This window comes from Panthera leo, chromosome B1 (assembly GCF_018350215.1).
Source record: "Panthera leo isolate Ple1 chromosome B1, P.leo_Ple1_pat1.1, whole genome shotgun sequence".
In the NCBI taxonomy this organism is placed as follows: Eukaryota; Metazoa; Chordata; class Mammalia; order Carnivora; family Felidae; genus Panthera; species Panthera leo.
In genome coordinates, this window is record NC_056682.1 from 100832355 (window position 1) to 100852393 (window position 20039).

Sequence of the window (20039 nt, forward strand, 5' to 3'; positions counted from 1 at the left end):
TACTCTGCTTCACTTTAGGGACAGGAACAGTCCTGCCAAGCTGCTCTCTAACAATACTAACCAGAGAGCCTGAGACTGGCTAACAGGTGTTTGCTTATCACTATCTCAGAGGTATTGTTAGATAGAGTCAATCTATGCCACATTCGAACACATTGATCCTGATTTTTAGTTTGGGAAAAATTGTCACAAGAGACTTCATGTAGGAAGAGTACAGACATCCTAAATAGCCATAATTGTTTTTTCTGTTTTCACTGTGTTGGAGAAAAGAGAGACAATGTCAGAAGGAATGTTAATCAACAAGACAGTAAATTAATTTAAGGTTCTCCCTTTATTAGCTATAATAGCTTCAGCATGGTGACTAGAGCCTTCTTGAATAAATGAGTTACACTGGGAGGTAATTTTTTAATGTCAAGTTGGCATGAAGACCTTGAGCTATTAGACCCAGAAGAGCAAAGACTACAAAACAAAATCCAGGGCAAGGTAATCGTTTTAGTCAAACAAGGTTAAAGAGACTAAATTTATATGGAGTTAAAGCTTTTTAAAAACTTAGTGTGGAATGTATTTAACTCTAACAAATTGCTTTAAGAAGACTTTCTAGCGGTAGATTGATAAGATTACCCTAAAATCACTATACTAAGCATTTGTTATATTTTGAAGAAAAGAACAAGAAGCAACTCATTTCTTATTTAGCTTTCAGATATATTATATGGTTACTGAGGGAATGCAAAACATTACCATCTTATAGCAATATCATCTAAAACTTCAGTGGTAAATATAAATAGTGAACAGATAAGAGGAAGAAAGAATGAAGGGAAGTAACATTTATGAAGCACTCTTTATGTGCCACACATTGTTTTTTGGTGCTTTTATATTTGTTACCTCATTTAACCCTCAAAACAATTTCAGTCATTGGAGCGCCTGCGTGGCTCAGTCAGTTGAGTGTCTGACTTCAGCTCAGGTCATGATCTCACAGCTCATGAGTCCGAGCTCCACGTCAGGCTCTGTGCTGACAGCTCAGTCTGGAGACTGCTTCAGATTCTGTGTCTCCATTTCTCTCTGCCCCTCCTCTGCTCATACTCTGTTTCTTTCTCCCTCTCTCTCTTTCTCTCTCTCTCAAAAATAAATAAATATTAAAAAAAAAAAAAAAGAAAAGAAAACAGGGTGCCTGGGTGACTCAGTCGGTTAGGTATTGGACTTCAGCTCAGGTCATGATCTCGCAGTTCATGGTTCGAGCCCCACGTCGGACTCTGTGCTGACAGCTCAGAGCCTGGAGCCTGCTTCAGATTTTGTGTCTCCCTCTCTCTGCCCCTCCCCTGCTTATTCTCTGTCTGCCTCTCTCTCTCAAAAATAAATAAAAGTATTTAAAAAATTAAAAAAAACCCAACTTCAGTTACCTAGATATTTTAAAAATGAGAAAACTGAGGTTCTAAGAGGTTGAATAACTTGTCTGTAACTACCCTGAAAGAAAAAGACTACTATTGTATTAAAAGTCTACTCCAATGCAACACTAAAATTCTTTTTTGTTTTCCCTTTACTGCCTCTCTTGGAAGTTGAATCCTCAAATCTTAATATATGAAATAAATGTTAGAATTGCCTATATTATTTATAAAATGTATAACTGATACCTGGCTCTTAGACATATTATCAATTTCACTTTATGAGATAATCACTAAAAGGAAATTAACATCCAAAAGCAAGTAAACATTCAACTCAAATTTTACAGATACTAGTTGTCGGTCTATGTCAGCAAATTCCTACACAGAGAGGAAATTACATATCTTACTCGTCACTTCCATTCCCAGGCACATGGCACATGGGTAGTGGGCCCAGTTATGCCTTTCATGTGCATATATTTTTGATTGTTGATTTCCTGTTGGTTGGGTAAGATAAAAGTTTTCCTAAAGTAACTAATTGGATAAAAGACAAATGAAAAAATGGAGTGGAATCTGCTACAAATAACTTAAAAAACAAAAATCAAAGCAGAAGAAAACAATAGCTATAACCAAAAAAGACTTATTATTTCCTCCTGAACTGAATTCCCATCTGCTTTTAAATGGCAACATGTTTTTCCATTAACTGGAAGCTACAGCCAAGAAGCCAAAGACAATGAGGTTTTGGCCACCAGGGAGTAGAAGGCGCAGGATGGCTGAAGGATGCTACCTGCTTCAGCCTCTCTGTAAAGGCTGTTCCCTAGTGACCCTATTCCCCTTCCAGCTGGCAACAAACTTACTGTTGGGACTCTTCTGAGAATTAAAGAAATGTTCCAGTTCTCTGTATACCCTCTCCAGGGAGGGAAAATGGAGTAACTCAGAAGGGTATGAGAGCCATTTGAAACACTGTGCCTGTGTAAGCTTTTAAGAAACAAGGCGACTGGGCAAAATAAAGCACCAGGTGAAAAGAAAACATTTTAAAAAAGTAACTTCCTTCCATCCCAGTCGTTAAAAGTACCCCTATCATCACAATCACCCTCTATAGACTTTTATGGGTTGTCATTTATTTATTTCTTTAAAGTAAGCTCGATGCCCAAGGTGGGGCTTGAACTCACAAGACCGAGATCAAGAGTCACATGGTCTACTCACTGAGGCAGACAGGCGCCCTTCTCACCAACAGCTTTTTAATTAAAACAACAACAACAACAACAACAACAACAACAACAACAACAACAAAACACCACAGTTAAACATCTTATGTTTCTAAAAGATAGACACTGGTGTGAGCAAATTCCTCATCTCTGGCTCACCTGGCCAAATTCTTGTATATATAGCTAATAATATACAGTTTAAAATTAATACATAATACACATAATATACCAATTATATAATATTGATGATACTATTCTCTTATGAAGACAATTTATCACCATTTTCATTTGATACCAAGAGTGGCCAAGGAGATACACTCTAAATCTGAAAAAGTAGCTGTGCCTGTAGCAGTGTGTATTGCTACAAAGTTAGAGGGCTCTCCTTATGGTAAATAACAAAGGGAAGTTTATTTTTCCTAAATACAATCTTTAAAATCTCTTTTCGGGGCGCCTGGGTGGCGCAGTCGGTTGGGCGTCCAACTTCAGCCAGGTCACGATCTCGCGGTCCGTGAGTTCGAGCCCCGCGTCAGGCTCTGGGCTGATGGCTCGGAGCCTGGAGCCTGTTTCCGATTCTGTGTCTCCCTCTCTCTCTGCCCCTCCCCCGTTCATGCTCTGTCTCTCTCTGTCCCAAAAATAAATAAATGTTGAAAAAAAAAATTTCTAAAAAAAAAAAAAAAAAAAAAAAAAAAATCTCTTTTCTTCTTCTGTTCATTAAATGTTTGATAAATACGTACTATGTATTAGATTCTGTGCTGAAGGCTATGGCCTTGGCCTGAGGAAGAAATAAATTAGTTATATCAGTGGTAAAGCACTGGGTCTGTAGGAGTCAGGTGACTGAGTTTCCAGCTTGAATTGGTCTTACTGCTAAAAAATCAAAAATCAAAATGAATTTTAGCTTTCAATATTGCAGCATCATTTTCATTCTGATGGAAAGAGGTGGGGGGAAAGATGGTAACATATTTTATTTGAAGCTAAATGTTATCAGTCTTAAATTTCCTATTTATTAATTTTAAGACTTTTAAGAACATAATTGTTCTCTTCAAACAATACCTTCACACAGTACCTGTGTGAACTGCCTAAAAAAATCAGACCAAAAAAAAAAAAACAAACCAAAAACCAAAAAACAAAGCCAAAACAAACAATATGAAATAAATCTGTCTTGCTCAAACTGAAAATTCCAGAACTACTAAGCTACAGTTTTGAACAAAATTCCTATGAAGTTGTAATAATATATGGATTACAATTAGAACCATAGCGGGATATACATCTCCCACCTCAACATTATGGGACCAAAAATGTCATTCAACGAGGCACAGAATTTTCTGCAACTTTTCCTGTGACTATTATTAGAAGATCTGATATAAAAATTAATGAGAAAAAAAATTAATGAGAAATGAATGTGCTCATATTATAGATTCAATCAGGCATGCACTACATAAGAACTAGCAAGCTGGTACAATAATTCCTGAGTTTTTTCCTTTTAGCCAGATGAACCTCATTGGCTTTGATTTTTGTTTTTCATCTCTATGTTACTACCATGAATTACTTCAAAGTGAGAAAGGCACATTTATACCTTGCTAACTGCTCTTCCACTTCCCTCAGCTCAAGTGAAAGATTTACGGTTTCTTCCCTTTGCTGTTTCCTGTAAAGTGACATATATATATACGATGCTACCCTTGGTCTCACATCAAAAACTGAATTCTAGAAATACCTGAGCAGTCAATTAACAGCAACTAGATGTTCATTTTAACTTAATGGACAGTAGTGCCCAAAAGATGCTCATAAGGATTATTTTTTCAGGTAGGATTGAATGTACTTCAACTGCCTCTCAAAGTACTTTCTACATGGATTTTGTTTTTTTTAACCTCTAGTGAAAATTTCCCCTCTCTACAGGGGGAAAATTAAATATACATAGTTCATAGTTGAGACAAAACAATGAGGAGATTTTGGATTTATTTTGGTTGTTGTAATTAGCTATGACTGCATGAAAGACTCAGTCCAATTTTGCATGTAAATTTATCTACAATACTCTCTGAGTACCACTAATGATCTGTTATGTATGAATCTCTTTGGTATATACAGAAGAAAGATTACAAACAATAGTAAGCAGATAGAATGTAGAGTCTCAGTCTATTGAATAACTCAGAATAAAAAGAATCTACCATTTCTTACTAAAAAAACATTAATTTCCCAGTACAAATCCTTATCAGTGGTATTCAGAAGCTATTTCTATTTTGAGGACTATAGTCTGTCCTTTCCTTAAGAAATGTATGTAGAAAAGATGCACAATTATCTTAGTAGAATTTTATTTTGTAAATAAAAATGGCCTAACTAAAAAGTTGCTAAGGAGAAAAAAAGTGTTTATCTGCCATACTTAAAATTTTCATATTTTCACAGAGGTCTTGCTGTTCCTATTGAGAGTATAGTTTCACAACTAAGGGTAGATTGTCCCTTTTACAGTTTTTATGAGAGAATCTTTGTTAATATACAAGTAGAATGACATAATTTTCCAAGATGTTAAAAGATGGTAATAATACAATTTCTGCCAAATCTTTTACTTCCTAACACTTGCATGATATCCTAATTTCATTTTTATGCTCTCTATAAGAAAATATGTAAAGCTGTGTATCATTTCCATTTGACAGATTAAGAAATCAAAATCCAGAGAAGTGTGTGAATGATTGGAAGCTGATGTATCAAGAAACCAGAAAGAAGAAACTTCTCGCCCAGTGTTCTCTCCACTGTATCATGTTAATTCTCTGAAGACTACATTTTGAGAAGCAACAGAAGCCAGGTGAAAACAACTGAGATATAATACAGGCCAGGTAAAATGAAATTTAATTTAGTGCATTAAATTTCACGTAGTGCATTTCCTGTTTTAAGATTTCTTAACATATGGCTATTTTTGGCATCAAGCAGTCTTTTTGCTAATGACCCCAACCCACTGTTTTCCTGCCACCAAGGTATTTTGAGAAGAACTGTCTTACCTCTGCTCCTGAATATGTATCAGTTTGGAGGATGAGTTCAGCCAGATCAACGTCATTACCGACTGGCATAGAATGAAACTGCAGGTTAAATATTTCCCTTCTTGTTGCTGCATCTGGTAACGGCACATAGATGATTCTATCAATTCTTCCAGGCCGCATCAAAGCCTGTAAGGAGGATGAGACAATGCACAAAAACCAAGCTCAGAACTGACATTCCACATGAAAGGTGGATATCTAGAATCTCATGAATAACCCACTATTACTCATAATTAGTACATGAAACAAGTACTAGAGATGCTATAATCTATTTTAAAGATTCAAACAAATGAATCATGTTCAGAGTACTTTTGAAAGTAGCAGAGCAATACTTCTGAGAGGCTTTCTGCTCCTCAGCAACTGTCAGGTCAATAAAAGATGGCTATTCTCTTTTAGGGAAGTGTGTAATATGACTTGCATTCATTGTATCAAAAGACTTTTTTTTTTGGAATTTCCTGCAATATCTCTTAAAATATGGGTTAAGTTGTTTTAGAGAGCCCTTAAAATAGCACAGCTCTAATAAAAGAATACTTCTAGAGCTGAAAGTAGTCAAATGAACTTCCCTCATATTTTATTGGAGGCTAAGGCCTAAATTATCTCAGAGCTAATGAATTCATGTATTCAGAAAACCTTACCAAGCATGCAGTATACACTAGACATTGTTCTTGGTACTAGAAAATAGCATGAATAAGATAGATATGTCTAAAATTGATTGCGGTGATGGCTGCATGTATTTGTGGATATACTAAGAGCCACTGAACTGTGTACTTTAAGTGGGTGAATTTTATATTTATTCTATCCCAATAAAGTTACTAAAACAGATGCAGGTCTAAAATGAGTGTGGGTGTGTGTGTGTTAAGGAGTTGGGGCAGCTTTTAGTTGGGATAGTGAGAGAAAGCCTCTCTGAGGAGGTAGCTTATGTTGATATCCGAAGGAGTCAGCCTTTGAAATATCTAGGGGAAGGGCATGCAAGGTAAATGGAACATCAAGTGCAAAGGCAAGAATGACTGGTATGTTCCAGGGAAAGAAGAAAAAAATCAATGTGATAGAGTGAACAAAGAAAAAAGAGGTAGGAAATGAGGTCAGAAAGATAGTCATAGGCAGATCATAAGACCTTAAAAGACATAGTAAAGAGTATGGATTGTATTCTACTTTTAATGAGAAGTCATTGGAAAGTTTTAAGTAGAAGGTGAATTGGTAAGATTTACATTAAAAGACCACTCATGGGACAATATCAAAAGGTCTAATATGTGTTACTATAATACCAGAAGGAAAGGAAAGAGAAGATGGGGCAGAAAAAATATCTGAAGAAAAAAAGAGCCAAATTTCCTCCAATTGGTAAACAAACAAATTTACACAATCAAGAAGCTCAGTGAATCTCAAATAAAATAAATACAAAGAAAGCCACACCTACACATATCATAGCAAACTGCTGGAAACAAAAGACAAAATCTTGAAAGCTGCCAGACTGAATATGGAGAACAATAATTTGAATCACCAGTGACTCTCAATCAAAACAATGAAGGGCAGAAACCAGCAGAACAATATCTTTATAGTGCTGAATGAGGGGCACCTGGGTAGCTTAGTCAGTTAAATGTCAGACTTCGGCTCAGGTCATGATCTCACAGTTTGTGAGTTCAAGCCCTTGTGTCGGGCTCTGTGCTGATAGCTCGGAGCCTGAAGCCTGCTTCAGTTTCTGTGTCTCTCTCTCACTCTGCCCCTCCCCTGCTCATGCTCTCTTTCTCTCAAAACTAAATAAACACTAAAAAAAATTAAAAAAAAAAATAAAGTGCTGAAAGAATAAAAATGTCATCCTAGAATTCTAGTCCCAGTGAAAATCTTCTTTTTCTTTTTTTTTTTTTTTCAGAGAGAGAGAACGCAAGTGGGGGATAGGGCCTTTATGAGAGAAAGAGGTAATCTTAAGCAGACTCCACACTCAGCCCAGAGACCAATTTGGACCTTGATCCCACGACCCTGGGATCATGACCTGAACCAAATCAAGAGTCTGCCTGCCGCTCAAATGACTGAGTCACCCAGGTGCCCTGAAAATATTCTTTAAGAATGAAGGAAAAATTAAGTCATTTTCAAACAAAATAAATTCAAGAAAATTTGGTTCCATCAGAACTGCACTACAGAAAACACTAAACGATGTTCTTCAGGTTTAATGGAAATGACATAAGATGGAAAATTGAATCTTCAGGAAGAAATGAAGAGCATTGGAAATGAAACACCACAAAACTGTACACGCCTTCCACCTCTAAAAAAAATTCACTCTTTTGGCTGACATATCAGAAATGGGATTTCTTGAAGATTTAAGAGACACTCACTTATAAATAGTGAAACACAGCATATTTCTACATGTGTACTTTTGAATGAAATATCCAGAAAAAATGTGTGATAGAAGTAAATGTAGAAACTAAGGAAGACAGGAAGTCAAACATAAACATCTTTTAATTAAAAAAAATAAAAATAAAAAATAAAATAAAACCCTGAAAATGTAGCTGTGATCATACATAAAACACTGTGGAAAATACAAACATTAAAACCTCATGTGGTTGGCTCTGTGGAAATTAGTTCTTAGAGAACCAGCACATGCACACACACACACACACACACACACACACACACACACACACACCATGATATTCTGTGAGTAAGGAACTGACCTCTGTCTCTAACCCAAGAATCTCATCTTTTGCCAAGCTACCATCAAATTGTGGAAGGCTGATTTGTTAGCTTTTAAACAGGGTAAAGTCTCAGAACTTTTATAGTTCTGGACATGTATGTTCCTAATAATGGAGCCTCAAAATAATATAAAGCAAAAATTGATAGGATTAAAGAGATAAAAAAGATAACTCCATAATCACAATATGAGATTTTAACACTCTTCTGTTAGCAATTATAGAACTAAAAAACAAATCAGTAAAGATACAGAGAATCTGAACAAGGCTATCAGTCATTGCAACCTGATATTTATTTATGGGCTACTTTACCCAACAACAGCAGAATACATATTTTTTAAGTACACTTGATATATTCACCAAGATAGCTCATATGATGAGCCATAAAACAAAAATCAACAAATTCAAAATGACTGAAATCATACAAAGTAGTTCTCTAAGAAGAGTAAATTAGAAAGGAATAACAAGAGAGGAAAACCTCAAACACATGAAAAATTAAACAACACCCTTCTAAGTAAACCATAGGTCAAAGAAGAAATTATGAGGAAATTAGAAAATGTTTCAAGTTGAATGATAATGCAAATATAACATCAAGATAAAGTAGTGCTTAGAGACACATTTATAACTTTAAATGCTGATGGTAGGAAAGAAGTCTAAAATAAATGACCTAAGGTTCAAGAGTAAGTACAAGGCTGGAAATAATAAAGATGAGAGTAGAAATCAATGAAATAGGAAACAAACAATACAGGAAATTGAAAGTCAAGTGTGGTTCTCTGTAAAGATTTTAAAAATCTTATTAAATTCTAACTAGATTGAACAAGGATAAAAGAGAGAACAAATCACCAACATCAGAAATGGAAGAGAGATTATCACTACATATCCTACAGATAGCAAAAAGAATAATAAGAGAATATTATCAACAGCTTTAGGACAATAAATAAACAACTTTGATAAAAAATAAGTTCCTTAAAAAATCCAGTTATCAAAATGGACAAAAAATGAAATAAAAATCATAATGGCCTTATATTTATTTTTTTAATGGAACTGAATTAATTAAAAATTGAATTTATTATGACTAACTTTCACACCAAAAACATTCTAGTCTAGATGGTTTCACTTCTGAATTCTGCCAAAGAAGAAACAAGATTGCACAACCACTTCAGAATAACGAACATTTCTCAAGTTGTTTTAGAAGGTCAACATAACACTAACTCCAAACCTAACAAAGATATCACAAAAAATGAAAATTACAGATTAATGAGCCTCATGAAGACAGACTCAAAAATCCTTAAAAAATATTATCAAATAGAATCTCACAATATGAAAAATGGATAAATCATCTTAACCAAGAGTTATTTCAGGAATGCAAGTTTAGTTTAACACTCAAAATCCAGTTGGTATAATTCACCACAAAAACAGAATACGGGAGAAAATTCACATGATCATTTTAATATGTACAAAAAAGTTTTGACAAAATTCAAGATCCGCTCATGTTGAAAAACCGTCAGCAAATTAGTAATAGAGGAGGACTTCAGTATGGTAGGTAGTATCTAGAAAAACCTGCAGCTAATACAATTAATGTTGAAATCTTGAGTGCTTTCTACCTAAGATCAAGAAAAGGTAAAAAGTCACCACTTGTACTGATAAATATAACAGAGGTACTAGTCTTTATTACAAAGACAAAAGGCAAAAGACAAAAATTGGAGGGGGAAAAAGGAAATATAGAACTTGGAATGGGCAAAGGCAAACGATCTTCATTTGCAGATGACATGATTGTTTACGTAGAAATACTAAGGAATAAAACTACTAGCAAGATTACAGAATACAAGTTTATTATAAAATTTGTATTTTTATATATTAAGCAATAAGTTAATAGAATATGAAGTTTTAAAAATCCACTTTATGAGAATACATAAAAAGCACAAAAAATAAAAGACAGAAATAAAATTAACAAAAAAACACTTCACTGAAAAACGATATCACTATAGTGAGAAAAATTAAAGGCCTATATAGATACACCATTTTCATGAATTAGAAGGCTCAATATTATTAAGATATTCATTCTTTTCCAATTTATCTATAGACTCAACGCAATTCCAATCAAAATTTCACAAGGGCTTAAAAAAAAAACCTGACAAATATTATAATATTTATATGGAAATGCAAATGACTGAGAATGGTGAAAGCCAAGTTAAAAAAGAAAAAAGCTCAAGGACTTATACTACTTACAATGCTAAAAAGAACAAGACAGTGTGACAAGGTCCAGAGGACAGAAATATAGATCAATGGAATAAAATAAGGGATTCCATAATGGTTTCTATCTTTAAGGCATTCAACTAGGAAAGGAAAGCATTAAAAATAATAATGCTCCAACAACTAGATACTCATATTTTAAAAATCAACATTGATCCTTACCTGGCACCATATTCAAAAATTAACTTGACATGGATCATAAACCTCAATGTATGAGCTAAAACTCCAAACTTAATGTTTATGCAGCCCTGAAGAATCTATAAAGCATTTTCACATACTGTATTTCACTTAGTATTTCTCCAAATCCTATGAAGTAGATTTTGTCATAGCCCTATTAAGAAAAAGAAAATGAGGCCCAAGATCATACAATAAATGGCAGAAAGTGAGCCAATATTGAATCAATCCTTTTTCACTTTACTATCTTGCCAGTACAAAATGATACACAGTATTGATAGACAAATAAAAAATATTCTTATACTGAAAAATGATATAGGTAACAAAAAAATTAAATAATTCTTGCGTCAAAAAAACATTATACATCTACTGTGGGCCGGGCCCTGTCTTAGGTGCTGGGGAAACAGCTGTGACTAGCTTGGTTACTTTTTTTAAAGTTGAAGTTATCCTTTTCACCCTTATGGGAAAACTCATATTCCAGGCTATTTTAAAATTTCCTTTCTAATAGTTGAAAGAACAACACAGCAAAGGATATAGAGCATACACGTCACCGAAGTCACTGGAACAACACTCAGCATGCATCTGTTCCCCCCCCCCCCCCCCCAACCTCCTTTCTCCCTGCCAAGTTGTAGCTGTCCCTGGGCAGTGCAGGTTGAGTACACTTCAATGATTGTAACGTTGCCTGGGCCAACAGCCAGCTAGTCTTTTTCTGGTCTGATCTTGTCAGTGAAAGTTAGCTTAAAAAACGGTAGGAAAGAGCTTTCCTTCCTGTAGAACCCTGAATGAGTTAACACCCTTCCTAGAATTTCTTTAAAAATACTGTTCTGGGATATTAGGGTGGAAGAGTGTGTTCTGAATGATGGCATTTTCTGTTATTTTAAAACCACCATATAACAACTCTCAATGAAAAAACAAGCCAAGGCTTCCTAATACTACTCTGAGCCCTTCTAGCCTCAAGGTCATAGATACTGTGGCTGCTACATGAAACTCTATTTAAAAATGTCATAGGGCATACTGCCTTTTCAAGAGAACTTATTCAAGATCTTGGCAAGTTTCTACACCTCAGCCCCAGTTTCTTCATGTGTGAAAACGAAGGTGGTTCTTTCATCAGAGAGGGCTATGTGTATCTGACAAGAATTCTCCTCAAAATACACAGATGAAAAAACACCCCCATACAATTTTGTAAATAATTCCATAAAGTTCACCTGAAATCTGCTCGTGCACCCAAGATTATGAATTATTAGATGAACTTTTATATGGGCCTTCCAGCCCCAATTCTACGACTCCATTATAGCATCTTTCCCAAGGAAACGCCCACAACTTACATTACATGGTCATTACTGAAAATGTGTTATTACTATTTTAGTGATTACACTAATTAATTAAACTAATACAATTATCTTTCCTTCTTCTGACCTTTACAAAAAGGACTTAAAGCATTTCTGGCATTTCATATTAAGGGTTCGTACTGACCCAACACTACTACCACAGTTACAAGGCTGTCTTTTCTTTTTTATAAATTCTGAAATTTGACATGTGTACTTTCATAGTCTAGCACTGCTCAAATCTAATTTAGTTAGCATAGAAATACTTGTTCAGACCAAGGTATTAAAATAGACACTGTGAAAAATCAGTTCCCGGGGCTCCTACTCATTTCAAATGATCAACAAGGGTGTGTATGTGACTATAGGGAGTGCCTCCTCTAGGAAAGAAAAGCAGCACTAAGCCTTTACATTTTACTCTAATAAAAATGTATCCATGTATCATGATTCATGGAGAAAATAGTTCCAGAAACTGGGGAGAGTGTGGATCCTTGGTAAGAGTTCAAATATATTTAAAAGACACCCTGAACTTATTTTAGGCATTTCTTGCCCTCCCTCTAAATTTGACAGAGTAATAGGCATGGCTAATGCTACTTCTTAATTCTCTCTTGAAATGATCATTTCTACTCCATCTTCTTTATTATATATTTATGTGTTTTCTTACTGTTTATCCTTCCCAACAGACTGTAGGCTGTATATAATGGCAGGTATCATATTCTTTTATTCAACACTGTAAACTCAGCAATGGCATATACAAGGCACTCAAAGTAGTCAAGGCAACACAATCTCTTGTCTAGAATATCATAACTGCTTTGTTAGTTGTCTTCATGCAGACTTATTCTTTCCTTTTTCTCCCTTTCTTGATCTACATCATTGCTATAGTGATCATTCTTATACTGAAAATACTGCAACTTCTTTTCTAACCATTTAATGGCACCTTAAGGGAAAAAGTAAAATTAAAGCATAGGATCTCAGACCTCTATAATTTTGTTGTAACTGTCCTACCTTATCCGCAGCTACTTTATGCTCATCTAAGCACTCAGTTAGCCAAAATCACCATGCTGCCTTCTGCCTCCCTTGTCCTCACAATACTTTTTTCTATACTCAGAATATTTTATCTCTTTGTCTATCAGACAAATTCCACTTCTTGTTCAAGTCTCAGCTTAAAAGTCATTCTTTTTTCTATAACCTTCTATGACTCTTCCAGGTACATTGTATGTATGTATGTGTGTGTATACACACACACACACACACACACATATATAACTTGTAATTTGACATACATGTAAAAAGTTAGGACAAAAGAATCTGGCCTAACCAGGTTAAAATTCTAACTCCCCATTTATTAGCTGTGTTGGGACAGATCATTTAAACCTCTTGGTACTTTAAAATCCTTAACAGTCCTAGCCTCTATTTAGAGGATGGCTGTATGAATTGAAGAATATGACCTAAATAAAGTGCTCAGTACAGTCTGGCACATGGCATGGATACTTCCATTTAGATGCTATTGTTATCATTACTGTGTCGTATAATTATCCCTAGTACTTGACCAAGCTCCTTAAACATAGGAAATGCTAGCTATCTTTGGATTTTGGCACATGGTAGACATTAATGTTCTTTAAATGAATGAAAGAATAAATGTTATAGAACTACAAGATTAGAAAAATGTTAGAAAACTAGGCTTAAAACATAGATTCTTGATCTATATTTCTAAATCTCAATGTTTAAAAAGGATTGCTATTTAGTAATTCTACTTGTTTCTTCTTCTCCCTGCTTTTACCACAGCCTCTGAAATTCTCAATTCATTGCCCTTTCATAATAGACAAAGGAGAACTTAATAGCAACACGTTTGCTCTCTTCAATAGAAGCCTGATAAAGGAATCACTAAAAGAGAGGAGGCCCTAGAACATGCCTGTATTTATTAAATCTTTCCATGTTGTTGACCCACATTTCTCAGCCTAGAGATGGACATAGTTGACTTCTGGAAATGTTTTTATTTTATTAAAAAAAATTTTTTTTAAATGTTTATTTATTTTTGAGACAGAGAGAGATGGAGCATGAATGGGGGATGGTCAGAGAGAGAGTGAGACACAGAATCTGAAACAGGCTCCAGGCTCTGAGCTGTCAGCACAGAGCCCGACGTGGGGCTCGAACTCATGGACTGTGAGATCATGACCTGAGCCGAAGTCGGACGCTTAACCGACTGAGCCACCCAGGCGCCCTCTGGAAATGTTTTTATTTTTGACTTTAGCTGCTATCTTTAAAAACTTTATTTATTCCCAACTTTATTGAGGAATAACTAACAAATATGATTGTATATATTTAAGTGTACAACATGGTCTGATATACATATACATTATGAAACAATTAGCAAGCTCAAAGTAATTAACATATCCATCACTTCACATAATTAACTCATGTCTGTATGTAGTAAGAACACTTAAAGATCTACTTTCAGCAAATTTCAAGCACACAACCCCTTATTATTAACTATACTTACTAATGCTGAACATTTAATCCTCAGAACTTATTCATCTTATAACCAAAAGTGTACCTTTTGACCAAAGTGTCCCCATTTCCCCATAGCCTCTTGCAACAACCATTCTATTCTTGGTTTCTGTGAAACTGTGTGTGTGTGTGTGTGTGTGTGTGTGTGTGTGTGTGTGTGTGTATGTGTGTATACATGTGGGTATGTTTAAGATTTCACTGTAAGTGACAACATACAGTATTTGTCTTTCTGTCTAGTTTATTTCACTTTAGCTGCTATCTTTTAAGGCTTCAAATCTCAGTGTTTCAGGAATACAGTTTCATAATATCTTTTATGTAATTTAGTGATCTAAATGTTTAATTAGACTGAAAAAAGCTATTTCTAAAGAATAGCTTTAGAAACCAATGAAATAAGCAATATTTTATAAAACTCATGCAAGCCCTTGTAAGAAACACTCTTCATTATATTATTTGGTAACTAAACTTTGAGACAATGAGAAAAAATATAAATTGTACTTAAGTTGGGGGAACGATCTGCTGAACAGATACCAGGAAAAAGAAATGAATTTTATATAAAATTTGAATGAAAAAATATTAACTCTCCACATGATATTTTAAAAGTAACTAAAAAACATTGAGGAACTTTTTTGTACAAAGCACTATTAACAATACAAAGAAGCCTACAACTTGGCCCTTACTTTTTAATTTCTTAAGTTATGTATGTATGTATGTATGTATGTATGTATGTATGTATTTTGAGAGGAAGGGAGAGAGGGAAAAGGAGAGGGAGAGGGAGAGGGAGAGGGAGAGGGAGAGGGAGAAGGAGAGGGAGAGAGAAAGAAAGAATCTTAAGCAGGCCCTGCACTGTGAGCATAGTGACCTATACGGTGCTCGATCTCGGAAACAATGAGATCATACCCTGAGATGAAATCAAGAGTTGGACGTTCAACTGACTGAGCTACCCAGGTGCCCTTAGCATTCTTCTTCGTTTACAGTTTTTAGTTTAGTAAATCTTTTTATAAGAAACAACTTGCCATCTTTTAATTCTATAGTTTAACTGAGAAGTAGTAATGATATTTTTTACACTATGCACATCATACTTGAAATAAGTAACCACTTTGAGATCAGTATATTTGATACCATGGGGGAATATAATCTATGGGGGAAAGAAATGTTTTACAAAAGCCAAAGAAGTGAGACTTTTTATCTATATTCTTAAAAACATACAATCATTATTGGTGCAGTAGGTAATTGTCTAAATGATTACATCTGGCTCAGAAAATGGAAAATGAGAATTTTCGAGAGTTAAAATTAGTTGATTTAAGATAAGACTTTGGAAAGGAAGCACTTCAAATTTCCTTAAAAAAAAATCTAAAAACATTTCCCTGATGTAAGTAAGCTGGGCCTGAAATGACAAGTAGGGGAAATTTACCAGGCTGAGAAGGTAGGAAAAGGCAGAGTGAATGCTATGCACAAATAACTAAAGGTGCAGCAATGGAAAAACCATTCCTGTGAGGGCAAAAGATTTACTAAGGTGACAAAATGAGACAGACCTTCCGAACTGCTGCACACAGAACAGATGATAGTTGTGTTTAGGATATTGCTTCCTTCAGCTCTCAGGTGGGCCAGGAGCCCAGAGAAGCCAGAGGCTCTAGGCAGGCAGACAGTGACTTTATCTGGTCATTATTCCAGGTGTGACATGTCATGAAAAAGTTTAAGAAGCACTAGCAGAGGATTATTGAGAACATGGGGAGATGAAGGTAGATGAAATAAAAACAAACAAAAAACAACTCCAGGTGTATGATTATATACATATAGTGGGTAATGTCAAGGACTTTGGTCTTGATCTTATAGCTCTTTGGAAACTGTGGAAGGTTTTTAATCAAGTGAAGGATAGGCTCAGTTTTCTGTTTAAGAAAGCAAACAATTCTGGCAGCAGTGGGAAGGTGGCATCAGAATGAAGTGTAACTTCCAGTTAGGAAGCTAATACAATCTTGAGGTCTTAAATTAGAACATGAATAATAACCGAGGCAGTGAACCTGTAAAGGACAATTTAAGAGATTATCTTTGAAGTAGAATGGCCCAAAGTTTTCAACTTATTATTAGACATTTCCCCCTTTTGACAATGCCTCTCCATTTTGCAAAGGAAGATAAAGACAAAGCAGAATTTATTTTAGATAGATTTGTATTTGCATTTGTATTCTGCAAAGAGAACAATACTTGCCAAATTAAATCTGGATCTTATAATAAGCCACGACTTCATTTTTCAACTGCTGGAAATGCTTTTTAAACAACATTTCAATTCATATCGCAGCTACTTAAGATATTCAGTTACTCCTAGAGTTGAGGGAGTTTTTTTCGGGTTCAGTTTGAGATTTCACAGAGTAGTTCAATTCCACAAACATATGCTGAGTGTCTAATATGTGCCAGGCACAAGATTAGGTACTAGGATTACAATGTTCTTTGTTCTTTGAAAAATAATTCTTTTAAAAAGGATTTGTGTATGACAACATCTGAGAGTGTGTTTGTATTAAAACAAATAAATCAATCAGTCTGTAGGCTGTCTAATGTTGGGCATGCTCAGTTTTGTAAAAACCCGTAGCGCTGTGCAAGAAAAGACTTGATGCATTTGACAGCAGGTGTGTAGGAAGAATGTACCACAGTAAATAGCAGTATTTGGTGATGAATACAAAAAAAAAAAAAAACAGAACAACAACAACAACAAACATACACGCACTCTTAAGATCTTTTACTAGAATGATGTTTTTTATCCACTTCTATTTAAAAATGCCCTTTTACAAAGCTAAAACAGCATTTATCCAGAACTAATCCTAATTCTTCCTCTTATGAAAAGTGAATCTGCTTTTCGATAAGCCACAGAGAATAACTGAAAACAATGCAATTAATCTTTTGAGTATCCAATCTTTTAAAAGTTCTCCATAGGGTATAAGTAGTGGGAGTTGGAGACTTACATGTATACATTGATTTTTAGGGTATTTAAATATCAAGAAACCCACAGGCTCTAAACAGGGGTGAAGGGTGAAGGGTGGTGGTGATGGGGAGAAATCATCTGTCCCCTGCTTATTTCTCCAGTATCATCTTCCATTATTTGGCCCTTCCTTGCCTTTTACTCTCTACCACTACTGAATTTCTTGTAGGTCTCTGAAAATAGCACGTCTCCTCACACCTCTGTACATGCTGATCTCTCTCAACAGCTCTACTCACCCCTATGTCATGTACTCCAGGAAAGTTCTAATTCTTCCTTCAAATCACTTCTGCATACACAAAGGAATATTTTCTTCTCTATATTACTTCTAAACACTGTTCACATGTCTGTTGCACATATTACACTACAATATTTATTTACATGTTCTAATACCCCCATTGGACTATAAGATATTCAAGGGACATATATTTTTCCAAATTAAAAAAAAAATTAGTTCATCAAAACGTAAAGTGATCTATCTGCAGACACCTACCAGATGCAGAAGAACGCAGACAATATATAAGATACCAGGTGATAAAAAAATACATTGCTGAGAATATGAATTTTCTGGATAGTTGTTTTTTTTTACTTGTTACATACAAATCACCTTTAAAAACTTAAAATAGAAATCTGACATACACTACATACAATGGATGATATGTTAAATGTAAGCAAAACTTTTCTTGTTGACTCACAGTTTTCCACCTCTCTCATAATTAAACATTACTTGGTGCCAAAGGAAGCATCAAGGATAGAGGATGTAATGTGACTTGAATGGGCACCATGGGACAGATGGGACACACTGTGGAGCAGCACTGTGCATACTGCCTCCCTGCTCACACCTGTAGGGTTTACATTTTTCTACAGTCACTAAGCTGAACACTGGTGTTTCCCTGTCTCCCTCCCCAAACCGACTGATCATTTCTCTTTTTCCCTCAGGCCAACACCCCAATTTTTTAGGGCACAAAATACCAAAGTATAGGAAGGTATTTCTTATCAATCCAACCATCTGAGATGAGACCGCAGGGCTGTTCTATCCTTTTTTCTCCTCTCCTTTTTGAACAAAACAAAACCAAAAACCTCTCAGGCTGGGGCTGGCCCACTTCTGAGCTCCATCAGTACTGCATCTGGTTTGGCTATTCAGTGCACCTCTCTTCTTCCTTGCCTTGTATGCCTGTTTTGTTTTTTTTTTTTAAGCAATTTTTTTAATGTTTATTTTATCTCTGAATAGAGAGAGAGAGAGAAAGGGAGAGAGCATGAGCAGTGGAGCAGTGGAGACAGAGGATCTGAAACAAGCTCTGCGCTGATAGCAGCGAGCTCGATGCAGGGCTGGAACTCATGAACTGCGAATCGTGACCTGAGCCGAAGTCTTATGCTCAACTGACTGAGCCACCCAGGTGCCCCTGTTCTTTTCTGTCTTATCTTTGATAATACATACTACAGGCTTTTCTTTCTTTTTTTTTTTTTTTCATTTTTCATTATTTCATAGTTCATAATTCTGGCTCTATTACTTACCAATTAAACTTTAATACAGTAGTTTTCAATCCTCACATAACCAGCAACATCTGAGATTTAGAACATGGTCTAATACTGGCTCAGTGAGGCATGTGGGGCCGGACCACATAGTTTGGTAAACTATAACCCATGAGCCAAATCTGTCCCATCTCCCGCTTTTATAAATAAAATTGCATTGGAACACAGCCATGTTCAGCCATTTAATTATTATGTATGGATGGCTGTTTTCACTGTAGGACAGCAAACCTGAGTAGTTGAAACTGATAACTGATATAGACTCATATCAGATAACTAATGTCGGCTGCAAAGCCTAACATATTTGCTATCTGCTCCTTTACAGAAAAAGTTTTCAAATCCCTTACAGTAGTGACTCCTTTTTTTTTTTTAGTAGTTTCATTTTTAAAAAAAGTTTAAGAGAGAGAGTGCATGCATGTACATGTGAGTGGAGGAGGGGCAGACAGAGAAAATCCCAAGCAGGCTCCACACTGTCAGCATGGAGCCCGATGTGGGGCTTGAACTCACATGCCATGAGATCATGACCTGAACCAAAATCAAGAGTCAGCTGCTTGACTGAGTCACCCAGGTGCCACTATGGTAGTGATTCTTAATCCTCATTGTGCATCACATTCACCTGGTGAATATTATTTTATTTTATTTCATTTCATTTTATTCTTTTTTATTTTATTTTATTATTTTTTCAGTGGGCTTCATGCCCTATGCAGAGCCCAAACTCACAGCCTTGAGATCAAGATCTGAGCTGAGATCAAGAGTCGAACACTTTACCTGATGAGCCACCCAGGCTCTCCTCTGGTGAATTTCTGAAAAGTAGGTTTCCTTGAAGTCCTTTCTTCATAGATTTTTCCCAAGTCCAGGGAAATTATTTTTCCAAGGCTCCTCAGGTGACTCTACTGTGCATTTAAAGTCAAACTACTGCTCAGGATTTCTCAAACCTCAGTGTGCACAGGAATCATCTGACTTATTTATTAATCTAGGAGAATCCCGTGATTTATTTACACT

General features: G+C 35.5%; 1 protein-coding gene across 4 annotated transcripts in view; it reads right to left on the minus strand.

Moving 5' to 3' along the window:
- Nucleotides 1-20039, minus strand: part of SPATA5 (spermatogenesis associated 5) — a 355585-nt gene that overhangs the window by 69405 nt on the left and 266141 nt on the right. For all 4 annotated transcript variants that reach the window (XR_006201728.1, XM_042935556.1, XM_042935557.1 and 1 more), the window contains exon 15: nt 5569-5733. Coding sequence is in view for 3 of the 4 variants with exons in the window: in XM_042935556.1 (XP_042791490.1) it covers nt 5569-5733 (165 nt within the window). In the remaining variant the exon portion in view is untranslated. The remainder of the gene's footprint in view (nt 1-5568; nt 5734-20039) is intronic.